At 39.3% G+C, this 26304-nt stretch overlaps 2 protein-coding genes across 2 annotated transcripts in view; one reads left to right on the top strand and one right to left on the bottom strand.

Moving 5' to 3' along the window:
• cog5 (component of oligomeric golgi complex 5) overlaps window positions 1-23232 on the top strand; it is a 67152-nt gene extending 43920 nt beyond the window's left edge. The window contains exons 8-22 of the mRNA XM_058624176.1: window positions 348-507; window positions 934-1046; window positions 1379-1456; window positions 3559-3640; window positions 7927-8131; window positions 10274-10435; window positions 11030-11129; window positions 11778-11888; window positions 13139-13201; window positions 15845-15948; window positions 17022-17259; window positions 17362-17438; window positions 18574-18700; window positions 19540-19619; window positions 22740-23232. Coding sequence (XP_058480159.1) covers window positions 348-507; window positions 934-1046; window positions 1379-1456; window positions 3559-3640; window positions 7927-8131; window positions 10274-10435; window positions 11030-11129; window positions 11778-11888; window positions 13139-13201; window positions 15845-15948; window positions 17022-17259; window positions 17362-17438; window positions 18574-18700; window positions 19540-19619; window positions 22740-22866 — 1827 coding nt within the window. The 3' untranslated portion in view covers window positions 22867-23232. The remainder of the gene's footprint in view (window positions 1-347; window positions 508-933; window positions 1047-1378; window positions 1457-3558; window positions 3641-7926; window positions 8132-10273; window positions 10436-11029; window positions 11130-11777; window positions 11889-13138; window positions 13202-15844; window positions 15949-17021; window positions 17260-17361; window positions 17439-18573; window positions 18701-19539; window positions 19620-22739) is intronic.
• A 120-nt stretch (window positions 23233-23352) lies between these two features.
• Window positions 23353-26186, bottom strand: ndufa5 (NADH:ubiquinone oxidoreductase subunit A5). The gene is made up of 5 exons (XM_058624180.1): window positions 26107-26186; window positions 25481-25525; window positions 24759-24875; window positions 24590-24655; window positions 23353-23553 (listed from the first exon to the last, which is right to left on the bottom strand). The coding sequence occupies exons 1-5, from the start codon at window positions 26125-26127 to the stop codon at window positions 23452-23454; spliced, it is 351 nt and encodes a 116-aa protein (XP_058480163.1). The 5' UTR covers window positions 26128-26186; the 3' UTR covers window positions 23353-23451.
• Window positions 26187-26304: the final 118 nt, after the last annotated feature.

Here is a 26304-nt window from a genome sequence, read left to right as displayed (position 1 = left end):
TTAATATTTGCTTCCTGACATCTTTTGAGGCAGAATGTTGCAAATTGGACCTTTCAAATGCATTATACAGTGACAAATACAACTCCTGTTTGGCATGAAACAACAGTCTTGAAATAAAAGAAGTCAAAGAAAATGTATGAGGTATACACAGTGTAGATAACTCGCCACCCTCCCCCGCTTCCTTACGCTTTATTTTTAGCTGCTGTTGTCACCTTAGTTCTAGGATTGTTTTGCATGTGAAACTTTCAGATGCATTAAGTTAATTGCACTGTGTTAAAAATAGTCACTCTCTGAATTACTGCCAACTATTTTTGTCTTTGTCTTGCTCTCTTCCTTTTGTCGGGCAGAATCCAACCCAGGTTGGCACAGCCCTGCAGGTCTTCTACAACCTGGGAAGTTTGAGAGACACCATCAGCGGTGTGGTGGGCGGATACCACACCACCATACAGGACAACATCACCAGTGCTCTTGACATCAAGGCCATGACGCAGCCGGCGAACCCCAGAGGTGAGACCCAAGGAGGAGAAAGTCAAAACATACACACACTGGATACATTGTCCTCATTTTGCATTTTTAAAATTTGACCTAGTTCATCAGTTGACTCGATCCAAAATAGATAATTAAACCATGGCCACAGAGAATAGTCAATTCTGGCTGAAGGGCCTGTGTTATTTTCATAGTTTTGATGAAGCAGTCACTTCATCGTTCTAATTAATTAATGCATAAGCAGCCCTCGTATATGTGTATATATATACATATACATATACATATACATATAGATATATATACATATATATATATATACATACAGGTATATGTTATATTTTTGTACAAAAAAATTATCTTCAAGGAAAAAATATGGTGATATTTTAGGCCAAATATCAAAAAACAAACAGTGAAATAAAGAAATGAATAAAGAATGTATCTCTGCAGGAGCTCCAGGTAGAGCAGTACTGCCAACACCAGGGAGCACGGCTGCTTTCCGTGCTGCTCTGTGGACCAACCTGGAAAAACTGATGGACAAAATATGTGCTGCATGCAGACAGGTGTGTATTCAGCTACGTTAGTGTACAACCACTGTGAAATCACATTTAAAACAGGTCAGTTAACAGTGCAGATTAATTAGCCGTGAAGCTGTGGGGCGATAGTCGTCTTTCAACTTGAAGGTTGTGGGTTTGATTCCCGACTCTGCTACTAGTCTACTTACCGATATATCCTTGTGTGTTCGACCTTGATGGCTGCGCTGCACATACGTAGATGCGCTGTATGAAAGTGTTTGGGTGAATGACAATAATGTAAAGTAGCTTTGAGTGGTCATCAAGACTTGAAGAGTGCTTTATACTGTAAATACAACAATTTCAATGCTGTGTGTTCACAGGTGCAGCATCTACAGAAGGTCCTGATGAAGAAGAGAGACCCTGTCACTCATGTGAGCTTCATTGATGAGATAAGCAAGGTAGATTAACAACACCACTGTAGTTTTTGTGTATTGATTTATGTTCATTTTTCTTACAGTCGATATAAAACATAAAATAAGTGATTTCATTAAATTTGAGCAAGAAATGTTACATGAAGTGAAGCTGTCAGTTTCAGGTCCATATATCAGTATGCTGCTACACATTTATATGGGGATTTTTAATTATGGCAATCATTAACACATCCTCATGACCATCATCTCTCTTACCTCCACAGAAGGCTAGTAATACAAATTAGAGTGAGAGACTGTTTCTATGGAAACAACGCGCACACAAATTACCCAGAGATGTAGGTGTGAGTTGAAAACCTAATGAAATGTCTAAATGTATAAGGCCTCCTCAGTGTTGCAGGTGCACTGTCACTCTTTGTCTCATGAATGGACAGACCCAGGACTGTATCTGGTGTCAGCATATTTAACTTCAGTTATATATATATATATATATATACAACAATTGACAATTGAGTCAAAAGCATCAGATCTCTGTCTTTGTATTACAAAGAAAGCAGATGAAGAAGGAGTGAGGCATTCAGAAATGCAAAAAAATAGCTGGAACCCATTATGAAGATGATAATATTTAGTGTAATGAGTGTAGCAGAGCATTAAAGTGTAAAGCCTTTGATTCAGAAATAGCTTCTACACATCCCCTGGGCTTTTTTATGCATAGTTACACAGGTTAGTATGCTCTGTCCTAGCACTTACCCTACCCCTCCCCCCTCCCCTGCACAATCTCCTTCTGCACTCTCACCCTCTGTCAGTCCAGCCAGTGGATTTCTTTCCAAAACTTCTTCTATTTAGCTAATTCTTTTGTAAGTCGCTTTGGATAAAAGCGTCTGCTAAATGCTTAAATGTAAATAAGTGTGACTGTACAGACTGTACAGACTGCACAAGTTTTGCAGGAAGTCATCTTTTTGTTGACTGTTCTCTGTTCCTCACTCTTATATTCACCATACCCACACCATAAATTGGTGCTTCCACTGCTGCCTCTCTCCACCGCTTGCCGTGTCATAGTAGTGTGTGAAATCTGACACAACTCAGTGTGACACTGTGTGTCTCTGTGTTAAAAAAACATACACATTTGAACAGTAATTACAACATTCCATTATTATTGATTTTTTTTAATTATTCAAATTATATTCGACTCCAAAATTTGTTCCAACAGCCCTAGTGTGTACTGTCATTGTGTGCTTTTATTTATCAATGTAAGAGGTAGACTGAGAGACTGCAGAGGCAGGAGAGGCCAAATCAATGTGCTCCATGCAGCTGTATTGTGAAACATAAAATGTCCTTTTTTTCTGAAGAATGAGATTTGATAATATCACAAATGGATGAACCCTTCCAACAGAGTCAAAATTCCAATATTTTTAAGTACAGTATATTGGTGAAATACCATAGAAGATTGTGCCAGAACAGAAATGACCATGGGTTAGTCGAGGCCACAAATCAACAAGTGTTCATGAAACACAGGTGTAAAAATCCTGGGTGTTGGCATCAGGTGTGAACAGGGTGACTGGTGACAAGGAAGGTACATCTGCTGGTGGAGGACGTGAAGATTTAGTGGTATCTCTGTCAGCCCTTCTCTCTTCTAACCCACATGACATGTGTAGCAGTGCTCTAAAATTGTCTGTGAGGGAAATTCACAATCCTTTATTCGTTCTTTAGCATTATTGAATATTATTAATTATAAACATAGAGCTGTTGCTATAATTTAATTTCCAGTTGTTAGGAGAACATGTTATTGTACACTGAGCACTGACAACAGTGACAACTGAGCTAGTTTCAAGGTTGATCAATCAGAGCTTGGTGTAAACTAGACTTTTGATAATGAATGAGCCGAGAGCAGATTATTCCAGAGAGAGTTCATGTCTTCCTGCCTGTAATGAAATATGTTATGTGTAATTTAACAATCTGTCCTCTGGTGTATTTACACCTGTACTTATAGGCACTATCAGATTGCAATCCGACTGCAGTAAATGCATTTTAATGCCATGTGTAAAGAGGGTCTGAGTGTTAAACTAAGGTTGCGTGTATGTCACTTTGTTAACTCTTGTTACTATTTTCCTTTTCTGTTTTCTAAATGCCAGGATGGCCAGCCTGATATCCTGTATACCTTCTGGACTGATGTAACAAACACACTGAGTGAGGAGTTTCACAAAGCAACTGAAGGTAAGATCAGCCATTTTCTCGCCATCTAGGATGCTGAAAGTATCAGAGCTGCTAATTGAAAGCAAAGATGAACTGCTTAAAGGGTGTGTTTGTGTTTTTGTGTGCCTTTAAAGCTTCCTTTAGACACACACTAGATAGATATTGTACAAACAACTAGTGGGAGGTTTCATTTACGGAGCCATAATAATCAAGCTCTGTAAGAAGAGCTCTGTTAATAGCAGGAAATCAGTGGAACTGCAGTAATGCAAGTAATGAGCTGCCTGTTGTTCATGATGGAGCAGGTTGCATCACTTTGTAGCTTTACAGCTACAGGTCTGGAGGTCTGTTACAATCTGTTTTTAGATTTAGACATGGGTAAGCTGTAACCTGTACTAGTTAAAGCTGCAGTCAGCAGGAGGGCTAGAAAACTAGCTTTGAGTTTCATCCACAGGTTGTTTTGACAGTCAGGGTTACCATGGAAATCCTTGAAAGTTTTTGAAAATCACCCTAAATAGACATAGGTAATTGAAAGTGATTGAATTTTTTGCAAGAAAGAAGTTAAGTTGATATTTAGGTAAATATTTAAAGCACCCTGCATTGCTTGATGTACGTAGACTTGTACGTAGAATGTCGAGTTGTAATTACTAGCGGTGTTGTGGGCACTGAATAAGGAAAAACAAAAAAGTTATCATAAAACAAAAAGACCAAACAATGAGTATTTGTTGTGGTAATAATGTGTTCATACATGGATGATTGCATATGGGCTTTAATTAATTGCATCGGATGCCTGCTGTGTGTGTAATTTGATTTGGATTTTGAAGAACAAGGTGGAGTGAAAACATTTGCTTTGTGATTGTTGTGTATTTGTTCTCTGTATGATTGCATATGGAAATAAATGTTGAGTAGTGAAACGAGGGAGAAGAAACAGCTGTCATGTGTGGTTTCACAACACCACAACCCGGAGCCGGACACAGCTCGGCAAGTTTCACTGTTATCTTTGGGAGCTCCATATGGATGAGAACAGTTTCCAGCAATACGGCACTAGAATTCTGCATGACGGGCAGACCATCCGCAGCTGGGATGAAATACCTGTAGTTGGTATCATTCCGGTAAATCCTGGTCTGCTCACGATATGTAAATCGTCAAATTAGCTGCTTGTCATGCAAAAGTATCGCTAGAAGTGGTTGTGTCTGGCTCTGGGTGATGGGTGGTGGTAATGTGAAACCATACAAGTCCTTGAATTTGATGTCAACCAAGGTGTGGGAACCCTGTATACCTAGTCATGTTAGTAAATCAGGCATTGGACAGAGTGAGGTGCAGAAGAGGACGTTCATTAACACCTAAATCCTCACAAGTTAGGTGTAGGCATCTTGACATACTTGAGTTGAAGATGACCATGACCAGAACCTGGACAAACTAACTTTACTTTTGAGGGAAAGTGCTCACAGTTTTTTTGATAAACTGAAAGATTGATTGAAATAGTACAAAAGTGTAACACTCGTAGAGTTGTCACTGCTCTGTGGTGTGTTTTTTGTCCTTCCTGGCAAATCTGTGACATCACAGTGTGGGTGACTCAGGGGTGGAAAAAACCACAAGGCAGAAAAACCACCAACAGTAAGAATAGTGTTAATCACCTTTTTTTATAGGCTTCAACCAGGTTCAGAATATAGAGCTGTTTTACATAGATTTAACTGACAGCAGCTTTGATGTAGCTTTTAGGGCTGCAACTTATGATTATTTCAGAATTTGATTAATCTCTCAGTTATTTTTGTTTAATTAATTAGTTGTTTGGTCCATAAAATGTTAGAAAATATTGAAACTGTCCAGTGTTTCTCAAACCTGTAAATTATGATGTTTTCGAATGTCTTGTTTTGTTCCCAAACCAAACTTATTCAGTTGTAATCATTTATTTCTCAATTGAGCAAAGAAGCCAGAAAACATTCAGATTTTGGAAGCTGAAAATTCATAAAACTAACATCATAAAACACTTAAATAGATTAATTGATGATCAAACGTGTTGGTTTAGTTGATTAATAATCAATTAATCAACTGTTGCAACCCTACTAGTTAGGGGTGGGTCAAAATATTAATTTGGTGATTTATCGTTGTCCTTACTCGTGCAATACATTAACTGATACAATTATTGATAATTAACAAATTAAGGCGCACTAAAGTAAACAAGGAAAGTGAAACTGGCAGGGTGTCGCTACTTGATGTGCCTAGCGCAAATGAACAAGGGAAACTTGGGTAGTTACCTGGTGGAGAAAGCTATGTTAAGAGATTCCCCATCCACGTTTAACACATCGACTTAATGCACTTTGTTCTCTATGTTGTGAATAAATACAGAAATCTTGCAACTTTTCACCGTTTTGTTTTCTTCAGTTAGACAGTGTATCGCTTTATGATTGTCTTGCAATATGTTGATTATCACAGAATCATATTGTGATATTATTGGTATCGTGGACCATGGACCTTTTGATTGAACTGTAAATCATAAATCTAAATCAATCTAAAAATAAATATGTATTTAAAAGAATTAAAAACAATGGGTGTTTATGCTAACAATAATCTTGCACTTGCTCTCTCTCACACACACACACACACACACACCACATATGGTGGCATGTCAGCAGAAAGTTGTCTGATTGAAGGGAATAACAAAGTGAGAACAGGAACACATTTGGCTGCTTGTTAACAGAATCAGCTTCTGTTCACACTTCTGAAAAACATGCAATTCCAGAATGCTGTGTGAGGTGGAGTGTTGAACATGTTAGTCATGTAGAAGCATGTTCGTAATATGTAACTCTACACACAGTTTTTGATTAAAAGTTAAAAGCATTACATGTACATTACCCAACAGCTCAGGTAGGTCTAATGTTGTTAATGGTACAAATCAGTTTATCTCCACCACCACGTACTTCAGCAATACATTTGTTGATACATGTTAGCTGTTTGTGTCAAACATGTCTGCAACTTCACTATTATAATTGAGGGAGTAAGTTAAATGTATGTCAGTGCACATTTGTGTATTATGGGTAAAATTAACTAATCACAGCGACAAAGGTTACTTGGGATTATGTGGAGGGTCCGGGAGGCACTGATTAATGTAACAAAACCATAAATAGCATATTTTTCATTCCACACATTCTTCTAGTCTACTACAGTACACCTCTGTGTGGGATCAGTTCCCTGTATCAAGTGAGGTACCATAAAATGGGGACTTTGTATCAGGTATTGTTATCATTAGTATTATTATTATCATCATTGTTATTGTTATTATTAGTAATAATAATATAAACATGAATATGATTAAATGACTATTTAATACAGTTCCTCAGGGCACCATCCTTCAAAAGAAGGAAAAAGATAGAAGAAGAATTATAGAATTATACATTTTGCCGAATACCAATTTCAATTTTGATTAGTAAGTAACTTAATGAATGCCAATAAATACTTAATAAATAGTTAGCTTGAATTGAAAGATTGGAATTCAATTGGGAAGAGTGTGGCAATATTCACAATTGTGCAATATTAATCAGACCAGACTGTATATTTTTAGAAACATTTATTATAAAGACGTGTGTGTGTCGGTTTGTCTGTGTCAGTCAGGTAGAGATAGACTACAAATCAAGATGGCAGTTGACAAAGATGGCCACTTCTTGACCGCATGGTTGCTGCTAAGAAGCACTACATCACTAACATCATAGTAACCTAAATCTAGACATAACAGCAACCCATATGCACCGAGTAACTTCAATACAATATTTCACAAGGTTGCTTAGCCAATTTGTGTGATGCTATGCTAGGCCCAGTTTATGTTACCAAGTCCTTGAAAGATGTAAGAAATGTACTTTTAAGGTGCTGTTGCGTTGGTCCAGAGACAGTAGATGGTGACCATGTTTCTGGTGTCTGTTCCTCTTTGGTTGGTTCTGGATCCTTGGTTGAACCTTAGACAGGCTCAGTGTCACTGCCTCTGATGGGAGGATAACAGGCTGCTTCAAGCAGTTGGAAATCAGCAGAGGGTTATCTTGTTGCTGGGATCTTGTTTAGCTCCGTACTGAAGGGCCTTCAGTTGGAGAGCCTCTGTTAGTGAGTTCAATAAAGTTTTTCTGATATGCTGTTTTGTGTTCCCATGGTGAAATGGTTTCCCTTCAGTTGGGTTTACAGACTAATGGCCTGTAGAGGTCCATATTGTAATAACAACCATTAATATAAGTATCAATAACATAACAACAATAAGAGTCTTGGTGGTTCCAAACCATTTTGGTCACTCCCCTTACCTCTAAGTTTTGTCTCTTTCTCTCTAGCCTCATCCTCTCTAAAACAGGCATTTGAAGGAGAGTACCCTAAACTGTTGCGTCTGTACAATGAGCTGTGGCGCCGCCTGCAGCAGTACAGTGCCAGTCTGCAGGGAGTGCTCACAAGCAACGGGGGAATGGATGTGTCACTGGACATCATGTCCCAGGAAACAGACACCCAGGACCTCTTCACACATGGCAAACAAGACTACAGGTGAGCCCACAAACTGACATCTTCTTTTCAATTGGACTCATCCTCTGTCCATCCACTGGTGTCAGAAATTATCTTAAGTCTGAGGAGAGCTTCCTCCTGTGACTATTGGCTAATACACCTGTCAATCACATGGGTTGAATATGGGTTGTTTTCAACAAAAGGCTTAATAGTATAAATTTGTTATCTCCTCACGTATTTCAGTATACAATTGTTCAATTCAGTTACTGTGGGGATTCATTATATATTAAAAAGATACTGAAGATAATATGTTAATATAATAAAGAACATATTTCACTAAACCTATTTTTGCCTTTTTGGCCCCAAATTGTCCCCTTAAAAACAGCATGGTTCATTGTCTGTCTGTGTGTGTACCAGGGGTCGCGTTAACCGAATATTTTCCGTCATTGACCGTTTTTTTTAAAACGGTGACGGAAAAATCTGAGAGCCATCCGTCATTTTGACAGATTGCAATTCACAGCCCTAAAAACTATGTTGATAAAAGAGGTGAAAAAAGAGGGATAGATGCAGATGAAGGACAAACTCAGCCCTTGGCCTCAGCGGAGCGAGGAAGCGGCAGTAAGGAGGTTAGGCGAGTTCAGTAGGAGCGGGAGTTCTCCTGGCTGAGGAGGGCGGATAGAAAAATGTTGTGCGACAAAATAAAGATTCCCATCGGAGAATCTGAGCATAATTTCTGACCTGGACACCGTACTCAATGCATCTCGCTATCCTTGTAGTGCTGACAGCGTGTTAAAGAGCTATGGACAGGAGGCTTTGGAGCGCGTCTGTGACCGGTGCAGCTGATCCACTTGTGCAGAAGGAGCGCATGTTGCGGGATTTCCTACCACGCGCAACTACGCGCAAGCAGGCACGCGATTTAAGTCCATGTGGACGAGGAGGAAGGTGTGAGACTGTGCGTTTAGGCCACAGGTGAACTGTTCATATTCCACTGCAATATGAACAATGCAATTGAATATGTCATTATTATCATTTAAAGTGACCGGTAAAAATTGATTATGACGGGATTTTTATGACACTGTCAGTCAAAATGACAGACAACGAAAAAGTCTAGCGCAACCTCTGGTGTGTACATGCCTGTGTTTGAGCTTATGAATGGTGTTGTGTGTTCTAAGTGTTTATGGCAGAACAGAGAAACATTAAGTTCATACTCTTTACACTTCAAACGTACACTTTAATAAGCATCTATTATCATAAATTAAGTGATATAATTGAAGTGATTACCTGACTGTGCTCGTTCATTCGAAACCTGTGCACACATTCACAGCATTCATGCGTGTTCCTGAGCCTTCGTGGAACGAGTAGTGTAGCGGAAACCTTTTTTCAGACTTTCCCCTGCAACAATAAATACTATTTTCTGATTTGGCTGATAGGTTGCTAATTCAAGACAGCTGTATGAATGAACTGCGCAGAGCAATCTGCCTTTACATCATCGATTCATAGATGACTAATGTCGTTGTACCACTGTTCTTGTTCTACGCTAATAATAAAAAGAATGAATGGGAAGTGATGGATACCTGAACCGGCTAACTCGTGTCTCGTCCAGTTTATTGATGTTTGGTTATTGATTTTATGAAGAGTTCAGGCGACCCCCGGACGCTCGGTTACACTGGCATGATTAGATCACAGTAGCCACGAACATGCTATGTTACTGCAAGGAAATCAGCACAGTATTGACACTGGCGCTAAATTGAGGGTGTTATGCTTAAAAAAACAAAAAAACGTAACACCCTCTATTTAACGTAAAGCCCACAAAGTATAAGATAAAGGGCTGTTATGCTAATATACACTAGCTAGAACCCTGAAATGTATCGTCCATTCAGCTGGTTTTAATTACATTAATGTAATTACAGTATGTCACTATATTAGAATATAATCAATAATCTTTACAAAACACATTCTCTTATAGTCGCAGTTAGAAAACTCATGTTGTGTTACAGTTTTCTCGCGTGTGATAACACAGATCCACATCAAACATCTACCAAGAAACATGAAGAAGATTTTACTGCAGGGGGAACAATTTAAAAAAAAACTGTGAGGTTCCAGATCTTTTTTACAATGTTACTGATACCGCTCAACCCATAACATTCTTCTTTTGTGAATTGTTGTCAATGTGTATGTGGGCAGTCCAGAGAAGGCCCTGAAGGACTCTCTGCAGCCTTATGAAGCAGCGTACCTCTCCAAGTCCCTCTCTCGGCTGTTCGATCCCATCAACCTTGTGTTCCCTATGGGTGGCCGCAACCCGCCCTCCAGTGATGAGCTGGACAGCATCATCAAGACCATCAGCAGGCATGTACATTAGCCATCTCCCTTTACTAGGTCAATGTTGCTGTTGCTTCTGTCTGCTTTGATGTAAAATAACTTCCTTCCTGTGTGCAACACAGCAATGTCCCAATACTGAGAGTCATGTTGACTTAATCAGCATTGTGAGCATTTAAAAGTTATTAACTACAGATTTTTCAATGTGAAGATGGAGCAGTAGAAACTTAATTGTTCATCCTGCATTTGCAGTAACTTAATATATAGCTGTACAGTCACTGGTCAAGCTGTTATTATGTTATGTTATATATGGTAGCATATATGAGCCAGGTCGGCAATAATTGAAACGGTCACTATTTAAGCGCGCCTGAGGGCAATTGACAATGGCCTATGCTTCAGGAGGAGCGAGGGGCTCTATAGATATATAGACCTGTTTTTAATGAGTCCATCAGAGTCTGGAGTCATGTCCATTTATTGCTCATGTTTGGCATTAGGAAGCAAACATCTCACATTACATGAATTGTCTAAATTAGATTAGGCTCACAAATTATTAGCGTACAGCTTGCATGTGGTAATTAGCCAGGTGATGTAATTGAAATAGCATGTTTGTTTGTTTGTTTACAGTGAGTTAAATGTAGCATTGGTAGATCCAGATCTCACCCTGGCTGTGGCGAAGAATGCTGCCAAGACTGTCCAACTGTTCTCTGTCAAGTCCGAACAGCTGGTATGTATGCTGTGTGTGTGTGTGTGTGTGTGTGTGTGTGAGAGTGAGTGTGTGTGAGAGAGAGAGAGAGAGAGATCCAGTTATTACCTATGTTGTGGGAACCTAAATCTGTTTATACAGTCACATATGGGGACAAAAAAATCAAGTCCTCACATAATGTAAATTATTAAATTTTAAGGTGAAGACATGTTCCGTTAGGATGAGGTTACAGTTTTTGAGGTTTGAAAATGTGATACATTCTTATATGTATCTTGTTTATGTAAGGGTAGGGCCATACACAGTTTCATCACACATTCAGATAAAAAATAAAACACTCACAGTAAGCTCCTAGTGATTTATTGCGAGGTTCCACATGAGGGAATATGCATTTTTCCAGTCATTCTAACACAATGTTTTTGATTGCCTTTTTTCCACTTTAAAGTATTAAAAATGTAAGGAAATGTGTTTTCAGTTTATCTTAGAGCCATTTAATGAGTTTAAAGCATTTTTTTTTTACAACTTTTACTATCAAACTAATATTGTGAAATGCAGTTATTCTGGTTTGTATAATATGACATTTAAATGTCATATGTGTACACCATATACCTTCTTGCTGTGTGTCTCTCTTTAATCAGTCAGTCCATTAATCACACCCTCCTCTGTGTGCAGTTGTGTACTCAGGGTGATGCCAGTCAGGTGATCGGTCCATTAACAGAGGGTCAGAGGAGGAACGTGGCTGTGATCAACTCCCTTTACCGTCTGCAGCAGGCTGTGGCCAAGGTGGGAAGAAAAAGAACGTCTCTAATGATACATACAGTATACAAGTGAAGCTGTGTCACTGTAGAAAAATTCCTTGAAAAGTTCCTAGAAAAGTTCCCAGAAAGGTTTTGAAATTAGAAAGACTGTTTTCCAGGTCTGGAAACTGGTTTGGAATTAAGTGAATGTTTTCGAAAAGTTTTAAATTTGGGATGGTGGTGTAGTGGTTAGCACTCTTGCCTTTGCTGCAAGAAGACCGGGGAGGGTTTTCTCCGGGCTCTCCGGTTTCCTCCCACAGTCCAAAGACATGCAGATTTGGGGATTAGGCAAATTGGACACTTTAAATTGATTGTAGTTGAGAGTGGATGGTTGTTTGTCTCTACTGTATATGTGGCCCTGTGATGGACTGGTGACTTGTCCAGGGTGTACACTGCCTTTCGCACTATGTCAGCTGAGATTGGCACCAGCGACCCTCATGTGGAGAATAAAGTGGTAGAAGATGAGTAAGTGAGAGTGGCTGATAGCCAGATCTGATGCTGAAGCTAATTCACTGAGTTTCCTCCAGGGCTTGACCCGATTTTTAATTGATAAAATATTTTTTATATTAGATTAGTGGACAAATACTTGTACCCTGTCCTATTAGAGTACTACAGGTCACTAATATTGCAGTTACACTGGTGTTGCTAGGTGGCGCATTTTTGCAAAATTTGCATTTTTATGCTTAAATTGAAAGATGTCACCTCATTTTGACATTTTTCAACTTATGCTATGCAACTTATGCTATGCTGAATGCTATGTCCATGTCCGGCGCTAGGCCGACTTACTTGAGTCCGATAAAGTAAACACGTATCACCTCTGTGTGTTCACACATAGAGCTCTATGACACTAGAAATGTTATCTACAGAGACTGTTTAAAAAAAGAAAAAGGAATAAAGTCAGCTACCCATGCGAAAGAAGTGAAGACACAAAAAATATCACAAAAATTATGCTGTGCAAATGGTATGAACGGCACAGCAATTCACACATTCAGTGTGAATGCAACATCATAATCGCAGTATTAGTATTTCTGGTGTCTTACATAAAGAGTTGAATCTTTGCAGTCTCCTCCTCTCTTGTAATCATAATCAAATAAAGCATATGTCTCTCCATGTGTTCTGTCACCAACAGTTTTATGAAAGGCACATAGAGGATAATGTCAAATATGAAAGTAGCATTACAGTTATTGTTGAAATGACTTGATTTTATTAATGTTGTTGTTTACTTTTGCCCTGCAGATTATATCAGGTTTGGGGACTTGTCCACCAGCTGCTGCAGAGGCCATGTCTTCTTCTCTGGAGGTATTGCAGCAAAACATTTTTGTCATATTTTTAATTGCAAACACACTTTCTTTGAAGCAATTGACACTTGAAAGCATCTCAATTACATGTGTCCTTGCTATAGAAGTTTTGTGTATATAATTTAAATAGCACTTCCTCACAAATAACAAAAATATTCCTCCAAGCTTTTTATTGTACATGTGTATTTTTAACCACTTTTACATTACATTCACACACACACAAACAATCAATAACATGGCATGTGGACTTGATGAGCCAAGAATCGTCCCTCTGACCTTCCGCTGCTAAATTGCAGCTGCAAATACTAATTTTAAGTTTCTTTATCAGCTTCTTGGCAATTCTACACATTCGATCAGTTTAATCAATTAGAAATAATATTAATTATTGCATTCGGCAATTCAGTGTATATATAGCGTTTATATGAAACATAAAATTAACAGATGAAAAGCAACAAAAAATAAAATAAAGCAAATAAAACAAGACCAACAGGGGCACCATACTCAATACTCAAATAACACTAACTAACTACAGCAATGTAGTCGTGTTATTGCTTAGGGACACACAGCAATCTTGAAAATGTCATCTTTTTTGTTTTGTATTTATTGACAGATGACAGATTTATTTTGCTGTATTTTTGTGTGTCTCTCTGCATCTTTTTAACTTAGGAATTTGTGTGTGTGTGCAAACTGTGATCCACTGATCTCAGTCATGTGTCTGTGTGTGTTCCCAGCTGAAATAAATGGTTGCCATAGTGATCATAACTCCTTAGATACATCTGGTTGAAACGGGGATTAAGCTGAGAGACTCGTCTCAAACTCTGGCTTGTCACTCAAAAGCCGCCATTTCTTTGTTTGAAGAGACTCTTCTGAAAGCAGTCCTTCATCTGTTCTGCTTGCCTCCTGATTTTCTATTGAGGACCAAAAATGCCTAAATTAAAAATCGATAATACTAACTAATAATAATAGAAATCAACAAATACACAGTTGATCATGTGAAATAAGTACAGGTTAGGGTAGAAAAAAAGCTATTTCTACATTTGACGATTCCATTGAAAGTCAGACTTTCACAGTAATGTATCAAAGCATTATTATTATTCATCACTAAATTGAAATGAAATTTATTTTGGCACATTATGGTTTCACACACATGACTCTGGCTTGTGTTGTTAGTGTGTAGGTGTCCTGCTGATCCAGAAACAGTGTGGAGGAGATCAGAAACACAACATAACGGTTGTTTTGTTTCTTGTGGTTATAAATAATATTTTTGGGAACAAAGTGATGAACAAAATGACATTATATATCAAGTAATACAGCGCCTAATTCCCTGGAGCTCTTTGTGAACTGTGGAAGCTTCAGGTGGTGGTCAGACATGAGATGTTATAAAACCACATGTCTGTGTGAAACAATGTCAGTGACCAAAGTGTCTCTTCAGTGTCGTGAGAGAGACTCTTTTAACCCACATCACCATGGTAACTTAACCTGGTGGGGATGAGGTTATGTTCAGAGTTTGGTATTTAAATGCCCCAAAACATTTACTCTTTCTCCTCGAGGTGATATTCTCCATTTGTCTGAATATATCATATCATTCAATACTGAAAGAAACATGAATGAACACAAGTATAAAACACTGAGGATCATGATTTGATGCTCTTGTTTTTCTGCAACTGTCTGTTTCTTACATATGGTTTTGTCGGTAATAAAATATTGATTAATTAATTCCAAGTATATGCTCTGTTATTACAGATTACACATTTCTTGGTATGCTTTACGAACTGTTAAAAAAAAAAAGTCATGTTTTACCTTAATAAACACTTAATTTAGTGACTGAATTAAATAAATAATATGACTTATGGATGTATGCGCCAGCAGGTGTTTTGATAAAAGTAACTAATGCATTATTTTGTAAAGAAAGTAATATTGTAACGTCATTTATTACTTTTAAATAGGGATGACAATATACCACCTTTCTGTGTCCGATACCGATATCACAAACTAGAGTAGTATGTATTTAGCTGTTAACAACACACAACAAGCTATTTCAAAAATATAATTATCAAACTGTGTCACAAATATTCTACCATAAAGAAGAAATAAAAAGCCCATAACATGACTAAATTCCTGTTGCTGATTATTTTATTTTATTTATTTTTTTACAGTTTGTGCATAGTAAAGCATGTGATACATATAACTTTTGGGTTGTATCAGATTTTATGATACATACATTATCTTTCTACACAAGGGTGAAAGCAGCTTAATATGCACACACACACACACACACACACACTAGTAGATCACATATTGAATCTCCGCTGACGTTGGTGGAAAATCAGAAGAGTGAAAACAGCACTGTTGTCAACACACGCACACACCCACAGCTGATATTTCAAAGGTGAACCACTCATCAAACCTATATTTATACATATTTATATATATTTATACACATATGTGTGTGTGTGTGCGCGCATGCGTGTGCCCACTGCTCACCCAATTGTGTTGCTATGGCAACAGGGTGCCCCTAAGTCTCAAGAGTTAATGTGATTTGGACCAGGAGCTGTTGTCTTCTGCCAGCTCTGGGTACAAATTCATCTTCCTGCTCTTCAACTGTGTTTCCCTCTCTTTTTTTTTTGTTATTTTGATGATGCAGAAAGTGCAGGCGTTGATGAGCAGCGCAGTGCAGCCTCTGCTGCAGTCAGTCAGTGACTCCATAGAGGCCATCATCATCACACTACACCAGGAGGACTTCTCGGGGTAAGAAACCTCAAGAAGAACCAGAGGAACCTTTTCCATGGACCCGGCAGGGATTTCTGGAAACCACTAACCCAGGCCCTTATTTAAATGAATGGGTGGACAGTCATAGTTTTACCGTTTAAGGTTGCAGGGACTTAGAACTCGATTTATGAGTCAAATCTGATTTTAAGAAATTAAGAGATTGTTGACTTTGCCCCAAATTAAGGTTTAAAACACCTGCATTAAGTTTTACAACCTGCTTTCAGACATGAACTCTGGCAGAATGCAAATCTGTGTCTGGACATTGTTTTGGGTTTGTCGTCCACATATAAAGAATGCAGAAGGACAGATGGGGGGGGGGGATTATTACTACATTATTCTCTGTTCTCTCGTTAATAACATACATTATCTCAAGGCACTTTACATTGTAAGGTCAAAATATTACAATTATTACAGAGAAACGCAACAGGAACACAGTGAGCAAGGCAACGGTGGAGAGAAAAAAACCTCTCTTAACAGGACTAAATCTCCAGACTTGGAGAGTACGGTCCTCCACCTCGACCATTCAGGGTAGGAGAGAGGAGAGAAAGGAGGGGGAAGGAAAGGGGCTAGTCAAGGAGAGGTGGGTGAAAAGAAGAATGGAAAGGAGAGAAGAAGATAGAGGAGACATTGAGACCAGGAGCATTTCAAAAATCAATAACATAAATAACAATTATTATCATCACTATCATTTTCATCATCTCTTCCAGGGTGTGACATCATGCATCTTGCCCCAATCCCATTCGGGGTTGGTTCCATCTCCTCATGCGACCCTCAGAAAAGGACAAGCCTTAGATGAAGACTGGATAAGGATAATATTAGCGTTAGCAGTAATGATATTTAGTAAGGACAGAGAGGAAGAGCTCAAACTAGAGGGAGGGAGAGAAACCTAAGTTATTGTCATTTAATGAACATTTGTGTTCACACATGCAGGCAGATTGAAAGCAACTGCAGTGATTTGTGTTTCATCCTCTAAACAAGACTGAATGTTTTTCTTTTGTGGTTTTACCATATTTAGCGTAACCATGGTAACTGAAATGTGTCTTGTGTTGCAGGCCCCTGTCCAGCCCTGACAAACCAGATGTGCCCTGCTCCCTGTACATGAAGGAGCTGCAGGGCTTCATCTCCAGAGTAATGAGCGACTACTTCAGACACGTCCAGTGCTCCGACTTCATCTACCAGAGCACGGAGTCCATCGCTCAGAGAGCCATCGAGCTGTTCATCCGCCATGCCAGCCTGCTGCGCCCGTTGGGCGAGGGAGGCAAGATGAGACTGGCTGCTGACTTTGCTCAGGTGAGGCGGATCCTCTCAAGCTGTGTCTGGTCCATCGGAGAGTTTGGCTCAGTGATGCAGCAGTAGTGACGTGAACTGTGCGTTTTCTCATGTGTGTGTCAGATGGAGATGGCAGTGGCTCCTCTGTGCAGGAGAGTGTCTGATTTGGGGAAACCATACAGAATGCTGCGCTCCTTCAGGTGTGTAAACATCAACACTCACAACAGTCCTCTGTGGTATCACTTCGTGGTGTAGAAGCAGTGGAGGAGATACTGTATATTCAAACAGCAGCCACTGACAAATGTCTGTCTACTTTCAGTGAAATCCTGTATTTGAAATCTCATTCATTTAAAGAAGGGCAGAGCAAATCCGGATTAAACACACATGTAAATATGCCTGAATTAGCAGAAGCTGCTAATTGAAGTTGTAGGTGACAAACAAACAAAATACAACAATTCACATTTTCATACAATTTACACTTCGTGAAATAGTTCATGGAAAATAGAAAAATAAATAGGGGTTGAAATTTAACATTAAACTGCAGACCTTGAGTAACCATCTAATGGTTTATAATTCATTCCTGATATGTTCTAATTCTGATAGCTGTCACTGTCATCTACAAGCAGACAAGACGAAGCTTGTACGAGAATAGACTGTGGGCATTTGCCTCGACTTCCATGGGATATTTACCCCGATCGCAGGGGAGGGACGTTTTTCTGTCGCCCAATCAGCTGACTGCACTGTACCATTTCACTCTGGTACCCCAAGGGAAGTGTGCCAAAAGTGGAACATTTGGACCTGGTTATTTTGGTACTTTTCCTAATGGAATGCAAAAAGATTTGTACCTTACTGTTCCACTCAGTTGAAACACAGCTTCAGTCTTAGGCTCAGACATTAAATCAAGGTGAAATGTTTCCAGTGTCTCTCAACACTTTATCTAATCAGAGCCAGAACTCCACAAAGAGGCCGTCCTCTCTGCTCGTGACTGCAGGCTGTTTGTCAGCCACCTAACATAATGCTTTCATGAGAAGTTAGCTGAAAGAAAACAGCCCCGACGGCAGCTTTGAGATCAGTGTTCAAACTGATCATGATGTGTCTACTTTAAAGAATGATGTGTGTAGTTGTCCAAGTTTTAGTTCAGTACCTTCAAAAACATCTTTCACTTAAGATTGAATACTGCCATAAATGTGCGTTCAAAAGCTACATGTTTGCATCTAACCTGGAGCACAGCCATAAACATGACCAGGCCATAATATCAGGGTCATTGTTCAAACATGTTTTAGCCCATTGCTGTTAATGGACAGATATCATTGAGAGTGTGTTCATGTGTTCCAGACCCCTGCTGTTTCAGACCAGTGAGCTGATAGCCAACAGTCCAGCTGTGGGGGATCTGATCCCCTACAGCACCCTGCTGCACTTCCTCCTCACCAGAGCCCCGTCTGAACTCAAGTCCCCTCATCAGGTCAGCGCACACACACACAGACACACACAGACACACACAGTTCATGTTCTCTGAGCTGCTGACTGTCGTATGCTGGTTCCCTGCACTGAGAACCAGCATACGACACGCATAGTTGCTCCCAGTGCGGCCATTTCTTGGTAGGTTTGCTGTTTGCCATACTCCTTACATTTTCAATGGATTGATTTAATAATGCTCAGTGAGATGTTTAAAGCTTGTCATATTCTTTGATAACCTAACTCTGTTTAAACTTCTCCACAACTTTATCCCTGATCTGTCTGGTGAGCTCCTTGGTCTTCACTATGCTGTTTGTTTGGTAAAAAAATAAACTTCTGAGGCCGTCACAGAACAGGTGTATTTATTCGGAGATCTAATTGTGCACAGGAGGACTCTATTTACTAGTTGTGTGACTTCCGATGGCAATTGGTTCCACTGGATTTTACTTACCCGAGTGGGTAAATACATATGCACTCAATACTTGTCAGATTTATATTTGTAAATAAGTTAATAAAAAACATGTAATGTTTCCAAAATTCTGAATCCCAAAGTCACAAAATAACACATTTGAACTTACTGATGGAGGCAGCAGTGGATCAATACAAAGTGAGATTAAGAGGTCAACATTTTCTGAAGATATATCAGGTGTTTTTTTTTCCCTTGTGTCCACTTTGACATCCATTTTTCACTGAGGGCAATCATTTGTGTCTCAGTGTACAGAGCAAACAGCTCTGACTATGTTACTACCTCATACAGTCCCACTATTAAAAAACCCTGACCTGTTACAATTCTTACTATTAATGATTTGAAAATGATAGTGAATGACGGTGCTTCCTCCCCCTCAGAGAGCGGAGTGGTCCATTGCTCGTTACTCTCAGTGGCTGGATGATCATCCGTCAGAGAGAGACAGACTCAGCCTCATCAGGTAAACTGTCAGCTTTTTTTTGCCTCTTCTGTTCACCTTTATTTAATCCAGTTTTATTTGCATTACATCTTATGTTATGTTGAGGAAAAAAGGAAAACCTTCAAGACACAGACTCAAGATAATATGGGATACAATTATAACAGTGACATTTATAATACTTTTTTAATTATAATGATGTTTAAATGAATCATAAAACACATTTCTTAGCTCAGATTGTTTCACAGCTCAGTACTGCCACCTGTCTGTCATGGGAATAACGACGCACAAGCACAAACTACTGGTGCCCTGGTTTTGTGTGTTCCAGGCTGATGCATAAATGTGCCAGGAGTCTGAAATGGATGATGGACACTGCTGCTGCCTGTGCAGACTAGACTAGACTGCAGGAAAGAAGCCACTGATAAAAATTAAATGTGAACTTTGATCTGACTGCAAGACGGACTCTTTTGTTTGACTCTGAGTTTTAGTCTGGCTTTTCGATCGACCTCTGGCTAAAATGTTCAACAAACAAAACCTTTAAGAACCACTCTAAGAAACAACAATCATTTTTCAACAGGCATGCATATTTGATTATTCACTGATAATAAAAAGTGTGTTAGTACTGTAGTAATATATTAAAAAGCTGCACAACAAACGAAAGCAATCTTTCAACTCCAATGACAACCTCATTTGTGGTGCATCTGTTATTACAAGGTGGCAGCGACATCACGCATTTAGTTAGTGGACATCATATGTTTGCAAAAGTGCTGACATTTATGAGGTTCCTTGAATACATCTTCAAGCTGCTCCTCTCAACTCAGCACATTGTAGATCCAACTCGTTGGTTCATTACTAAACATAAACCATACATTTGTATCCAATCTAACTCAGAGGTGTCCTGCCCTCTAACACTAAGTGATCATTTACCAATTAGTTAATCAAACAGTTGCACTGCTGTCAGCGTGATGAGTGAGTGGTGTTGTGAGATGTGCAGCAATAATGACTGTGGCAACTGCTCATACAGTTAGAGGCCAAAAACATACTATACTGTACATGTGATATAGTAACAAGTGGGCAGATAATAACAAAATGAAACGTGAATAAGCCATAATATTGGTGCAATTGTAAATGCATTGTTTTGTACTGTACTGTATTACAGAAAACACAAAATACACATGGAGGTGAATTACAGTGCCTTGTGAAAGTATCCGGCCCCCTTGAACTTTTCAACCTTTTGCCACATTTGAGGCTTCAAACATAAAGATGTAAAATTGAAATTTTTGTCAAGAATCAACAACAAGTGGGACACAATCGTGAAGTGGAACCAAATTTATTGGATAATTTAAACTTTTTTAACAAATGAAAAACTGAAAAGTGGGGCGTGCAATATTATTCGGCCCCCTTGCGTTAATACTTTGTAGCGCCACCTTTTGCTGCAATTACAGCTGCAAGTCGCTTGGGATATGTCTCTATCAATTTTGCACATCGAGAGACTGGAATTCTTGCCCATTCTTCCTTGCAAAACAGCTCGAGCTCAGTGAGGTTGGATGGAGAGCGTTTGTGAACAGCAGTCTTCAGCTCTTTCCACAGATTCTCGATTGGATTCAGGTCTGGATTTTGACTGGGTATTCTAACACCTGGATACGTTTATTTGTGAACCATTCCATTGTAGATTTGGCTTCATGTTTAGGATCATTGTCCTGTTGGAAGATAAATCTCCGTCCCAGTCTCAGGTCTTTTGCAGACTCCAACAGGTTTTCTTCCAGAATGGTCCTGTATTTGGCTCCATCCATCTTCCCATCAATTTTAACCATCTTCCCTGTCCCCCCAAACCATGATGCTGCCGCCACCATGTTTGACAGTGGGGATGGTGTGTTCAGGGTAATGAGCTGTGTTGCTTTTACGCCAAACATATCGTTTTGCATTGTGGCCAAAAAGTTCAATTTTGGTTTCATCTGACCAGAGCACCTTCTTCCACATGTTTGGTGTGTCTCCCAGGTGGCTTGTGGCAAACATTAAACAAGACTTTTTATGGATTTCTTTGAGAAATGGCTTTCTTCTTGCCACTCTTCCATAAAGGCCAGATTTGTGCAGTGTACGACTGATTGTTGTCCTATGGACAGACTCTCCCACCTCAGCTGTAGATCTCTGCAGTTCATCCAGAGTGATCATGGGCCTCTTGGCTGCATCTCTGATCAGTCTTCTCCTTGTTCGAGATGAAAGTTTGGAGGGACGGCCGGGTCTTGGTAGATTTGCAGTGGTCTGATACTCCTTCCATTTCAATATGATTGCTTGCACAGTGCTCCTTGCAATGTTTAAAGCTTGGGAAATCTTTTTGTATCCAAATCCAGCTTTAAACTTCTCCACAACAGTATCTCGGACCTGCCTGGTGTGTTCCTTGGTCTTCGTGATGCTCTCTGCGCTTTAAACAGAATCCTGAGACTATCACAGAGCAGGTGCATTTATACAGAGACCTGATTACACACAGGTGGATTCTATTTATCATCATCAGTCATTTAGGACAACATTGGATCATTCAGAGATCCTCACTGAACTTCTGGAGTGAGTTTGCTGCACTGAAAGTAAAGGGGCCGAATAATTTATATATTTGTTAAAAAAGTATAAATTATCCAATGAATTTCGTTCCACTTCACGATTGTGTCCCACTTGTTGTTGATTCTTGACAAAAAATTTAAATTTTATATCTTTATGTTTGAAGCCTCAAATGTGGCAAAAGGTTGAAAAGTTCAAGGGGGCCGGATACTTTCACAAGGCACTGTAAATACTATTTGTGTTATGTTTAAAAGGTTTGAGACCCCGCTATAGATGCAGCAGAGGTGATGAAGTTTACCAGGGTTTTTAAATGCATCTCAACACACTGTGAACACTGCATTACTTTCACTAGCTCTCATACACTAAGTTTAGAATAATCTTCATCAGATTGATTTGCTTCTTAATGTGTTTTTTGGGTTCACCATTTTTATTTTTTTACTCAGCTAAAAAAAAAACAGCTGAGGCACAGAGGTGAAAGTAACTCGAGACATTTAACTTTGAAAAACTCCTGTTTCCTAACGGATTTCTAACCGAAATTGCAGTCTCGCTATTGAGAATTGAGTGTAACCGTTTCCTCTGTCATCCTCTTAGGGGCGCTCTGGAGGCCTATGTGCAGTCGGTGAGGACTCGGCAGGGGAAGGAGTTTGCGCCCGTCTATCCCATCATGCTTCGGCTGCTGCAGAGAGCCACCAGTGGTTCACAGGATGTCAGAGGCTGAAGATGCTGTTGCTGCATCATGACCACATAAGTGAGAGTGAAGGCGGAGCCTGTGTGGCTTCATGTGAACTGACGCAGCTTTAACTCAAAAAGCTGAATATTATTGGAATGGTTAATCTCTGGTTTAGGGCTGCAACTATCATTGTTACTTAATTTATCTGTATTTTCTCAATTTATTAGTTATTTGCTCATTAAAATGGTGAAAAGCCTCAAATCTCTTGTTTTGTTCAAATTCAGTTTTCAGTCATACAAAAGTCACACAATTAGAACCTACTACATTTAAAATGGGGAAATCACAGAAAAAAGTAAATAGTTGTTATAGAAGCTGACTAATAGATAGTTATAGCCCGAAACGATTACTATAGTCTGTAAAAGACTGAATCCAGATCACAGGAGCAGTTTTCCTCTTCATGATCTTCACACTAATACGCGCAGACATGTGAAAATGGATCTGTCTGGTCAATTAATGACTAGAGAATAAATGGGGAATATTTGCAGGAGTTTAATTTGTACATCATTTTGTAGAAGTATGGTTCATACACACACACACACACACGCATTCAGACAACAGTTTACACAAGTGAACTCAAATAGGCCATTTCCACTGGTTGGCTGGAGGCTCCTCTATCAGCGGCTCCCAGGCTTTCCACTGTGACATCTTCCTGGAGAGAGCCAGCTCACACTCCGCCTACACACACACACACACACACACACACACACACACACACACACACACACACACACACACACACACACACACACACACACACACACACACACACACACACACACACACACACACACAGTCAGTGACACTGAAACATTTCTATACCGTTTTAACAATAAATTGGACATTTCAAGTCTTTCCACATCAAAAGTTAAGTAAAATAAATGGTAAAAGTTTCAAATAAGAGCTTCTTATCACACCTTCACTATACACATTAAGCAAATGGCTCAATTCATGTGAGTAAATCACATCACAGAAAGAAACAAGTAGAGTATCTAATAGAGTTGGTACTTTTTCAAAAAATTAAGGTTTTTTTTTTTAAACAAAGTCAGCGTCAGTTACAAAAAAATGCTGAACTATCCCTTTTAGGTCCAACGTGACCTGAAAAGGATGACATTACCAGTGGAGTGAGTACTTCCTGTTATGTATTATCACCGCTGTGAAATGATAAAAAATTTAATGCCTGTCGAAATTTTCAGTTTTTGTCCAAAAGACTTATCACCGAAACAAAACGAACAAAACAGGACTGCAGTCTGTTGAACGTCTTTTTGCACAAAAGCGAAACTTGGCTGCATACAGCGCAGATTATGACATTCACTTCACACCAGAGAACACTCTCTCTCTCTTCTCGCCCCCTTTGAGCAGTGAAGTAAAGAGACCTTAGTCCCTTAATTGCAGAACTAAAGTGCCTTCTACACAAAGGTTGACGGACCACGGAGTGAAAAGTGCTGATTTTCAGTTTCAGCCAACAGTTTTCATTTCGGTGCATCCCTAATGTACATTATACTGTTTTATAAGAATAACTACCAAGATAGTTATATTACACATTTTATTTAAAAATCCCTGAACCTGGTGTACATTGTTTTGACAGGAAGTAGTCACACTTTGAACGTGTGGAGAGCAAATAACATTTCTAGTACAAACACTCTAAACACTCTGGCAGTGCTTTTGAATATGATGACCTCATTATTATCAACTGAGTGGAACAATAACGTACCTGGAATATGATTTCTTCAATCTGACCACAGTTCAGCTTCTTCTCCAGCTCCTCAACATTAGGCTCCTGTGGAGAGTTTTTTTTTTTTTAATCATGTCCTTGATGCTCATGGATGTATAAACACACACACACACACACACACACACTTGCACTGCGGCCGGTTACTGACCGTTTTGACATGGTTGTAGCGCTCAGTGACCAGCTGCTCCGTGTACTTCCTGTATGCGGCATCCTGTGGCATCGTCTGCAGAGACGCCATGATCTTTGTGTAGAGGATCCTCAGACGCTGAGAAGGAGAGAGCAGAGCAGAAAACACATGCTGCATGACCACATACTGAATCAAATAAGTGAGGAATCACTTTTACAGTAGGGCTACGTGATATGGAAAATGTTTCCAATCAGCCACCTACTTGTTTTATTTGCTTTTTTGGTACCTGCTCTGGCCAGGTTCAAAGCGAGCTGAGCCAAAATGTGCTGTCAACTCAGGCTAACATTTTTCTGTTCAGGAATGTAATTAAATAACTATAATTTTACATCTTAAATCAAGAAATATTAATGTGCTCTAGTAGCATTTCATTTTTTTTGTGAAACAGAAAATTTGAAATTTCCTGGATAACAATTTTAGCATTAAAAATATAATTTCATTTAAAGAGCTTCTACATACTGGTGTGTTAATCGTTATATGATTTTGATAATTACCAATTAATTAAGGGCAGCTGTGGCATAAACCTTACATTGGGTACTGGTCTAATAATTTGTTAAGCACTGTATATAGATATAAAATAAAATAAAGGATATGGAGATACACAGGTGTAACAGCAGCAGGACTCTCCACACCAGACACAAACACAACATGCAGGGAAGAGTGTGTGTGTGTGTGTGCGCGCTCACCTCATGTGGATTGTGGGACACGGCAAGGCCAACCAGACCGGTTGTCTAGAAAAGAACAGCAGCAGAGTCGCTGGTTAAAATCACAGTTATTTCTGTTCACTGGTGTCCGTCATCTTTTACAGCCTGTTCTTCTCCTCATCGTTATCTTCCTGTCTTTACCAGTCAGATGACCTCCGACCTGCCTGTGCAGACATGCTCCTCGTGTTTACCTGCACATTAGCTCTTAGATTTGACCACAGTGTCAAAGAAAAACATTGCATTTAAATAGGAAAAAAAAAAAGTCTGAATGTGACATTTAGCTAAACATTGATGGAGCGAACATCAAATCTTTATGCCGGGTTTAAAGTTGTAGGTCGATGGTGATAAGTGCAGCATGTTTCATGGAGGACTGGGCTGGCGAACGTAGTGACCACAATCCGCTTTCACTGTTTCCATATTTTAACCAGTAAGCAAAGCTAATGCTAGCTGCGTTAGCAAAACAAACGACAGCTCACGAAGTCACCGCGGCAGCGCAAACGCGTTAATAAACAGCTGCCGCGAGCAATGTCAAGCAAATGCTTTCGCATTATATGGCGTTGTTCCTATTTAAATGTCATTTAAAACAAAATCATGACCTCTATTCGTACCTTCTTCAATAGACCAGCCATCGCTCACCGGAAATAGTCTCGCCAGCCACTTCCGGCTACTAAACTTGACGTAGGATAGTCATATTTATGCGACATTTATTATATATTATTAACTTTTTCTTGTGTTGGAAAAAGTGTACACATGGAACTATTTGTATCTATAAAAAAAATACTCAAACGAATTCAATAGATCCGCTA

The sequence above is a fragment of the Solea solea genome, chromosome 3 (assembly GCF_958295425.1).
Source record: "Solea solea chromosome 3, fSolSol10.1, whole genome shotgun sequence".
Taxonomy (NCBI): Eukaryota; Metazoa; Chordata; class Actinopteri; order Pleuronectiformes; family Soleidae; genus Solea; species Solea solea.
This window is presented reverse-complemented; position numbering and strand designations above follow the sequence as displayed.

Coding starts and splice junctions, on each gene's coding strand:
- ndufa5 (XM_058624180.1), bottom strand. CDS start 26,127: ATGGCTGGTCTATTGAAGAAG. Junction 25,526..26,106: donor TGGCTGGTCTATTGAAGAAG/GTACGAATAGAG, acceptor GTTCTTTTCTAG/ACAACCGGTCTGGTTGGCCT. Junction 24,656..24,758: donor GCTACAACCATGTCAAAACG/GTCAGTAACCGG, acceptor AACTCTCCACAG/GAGCCTAATGTTGAGGAGCT.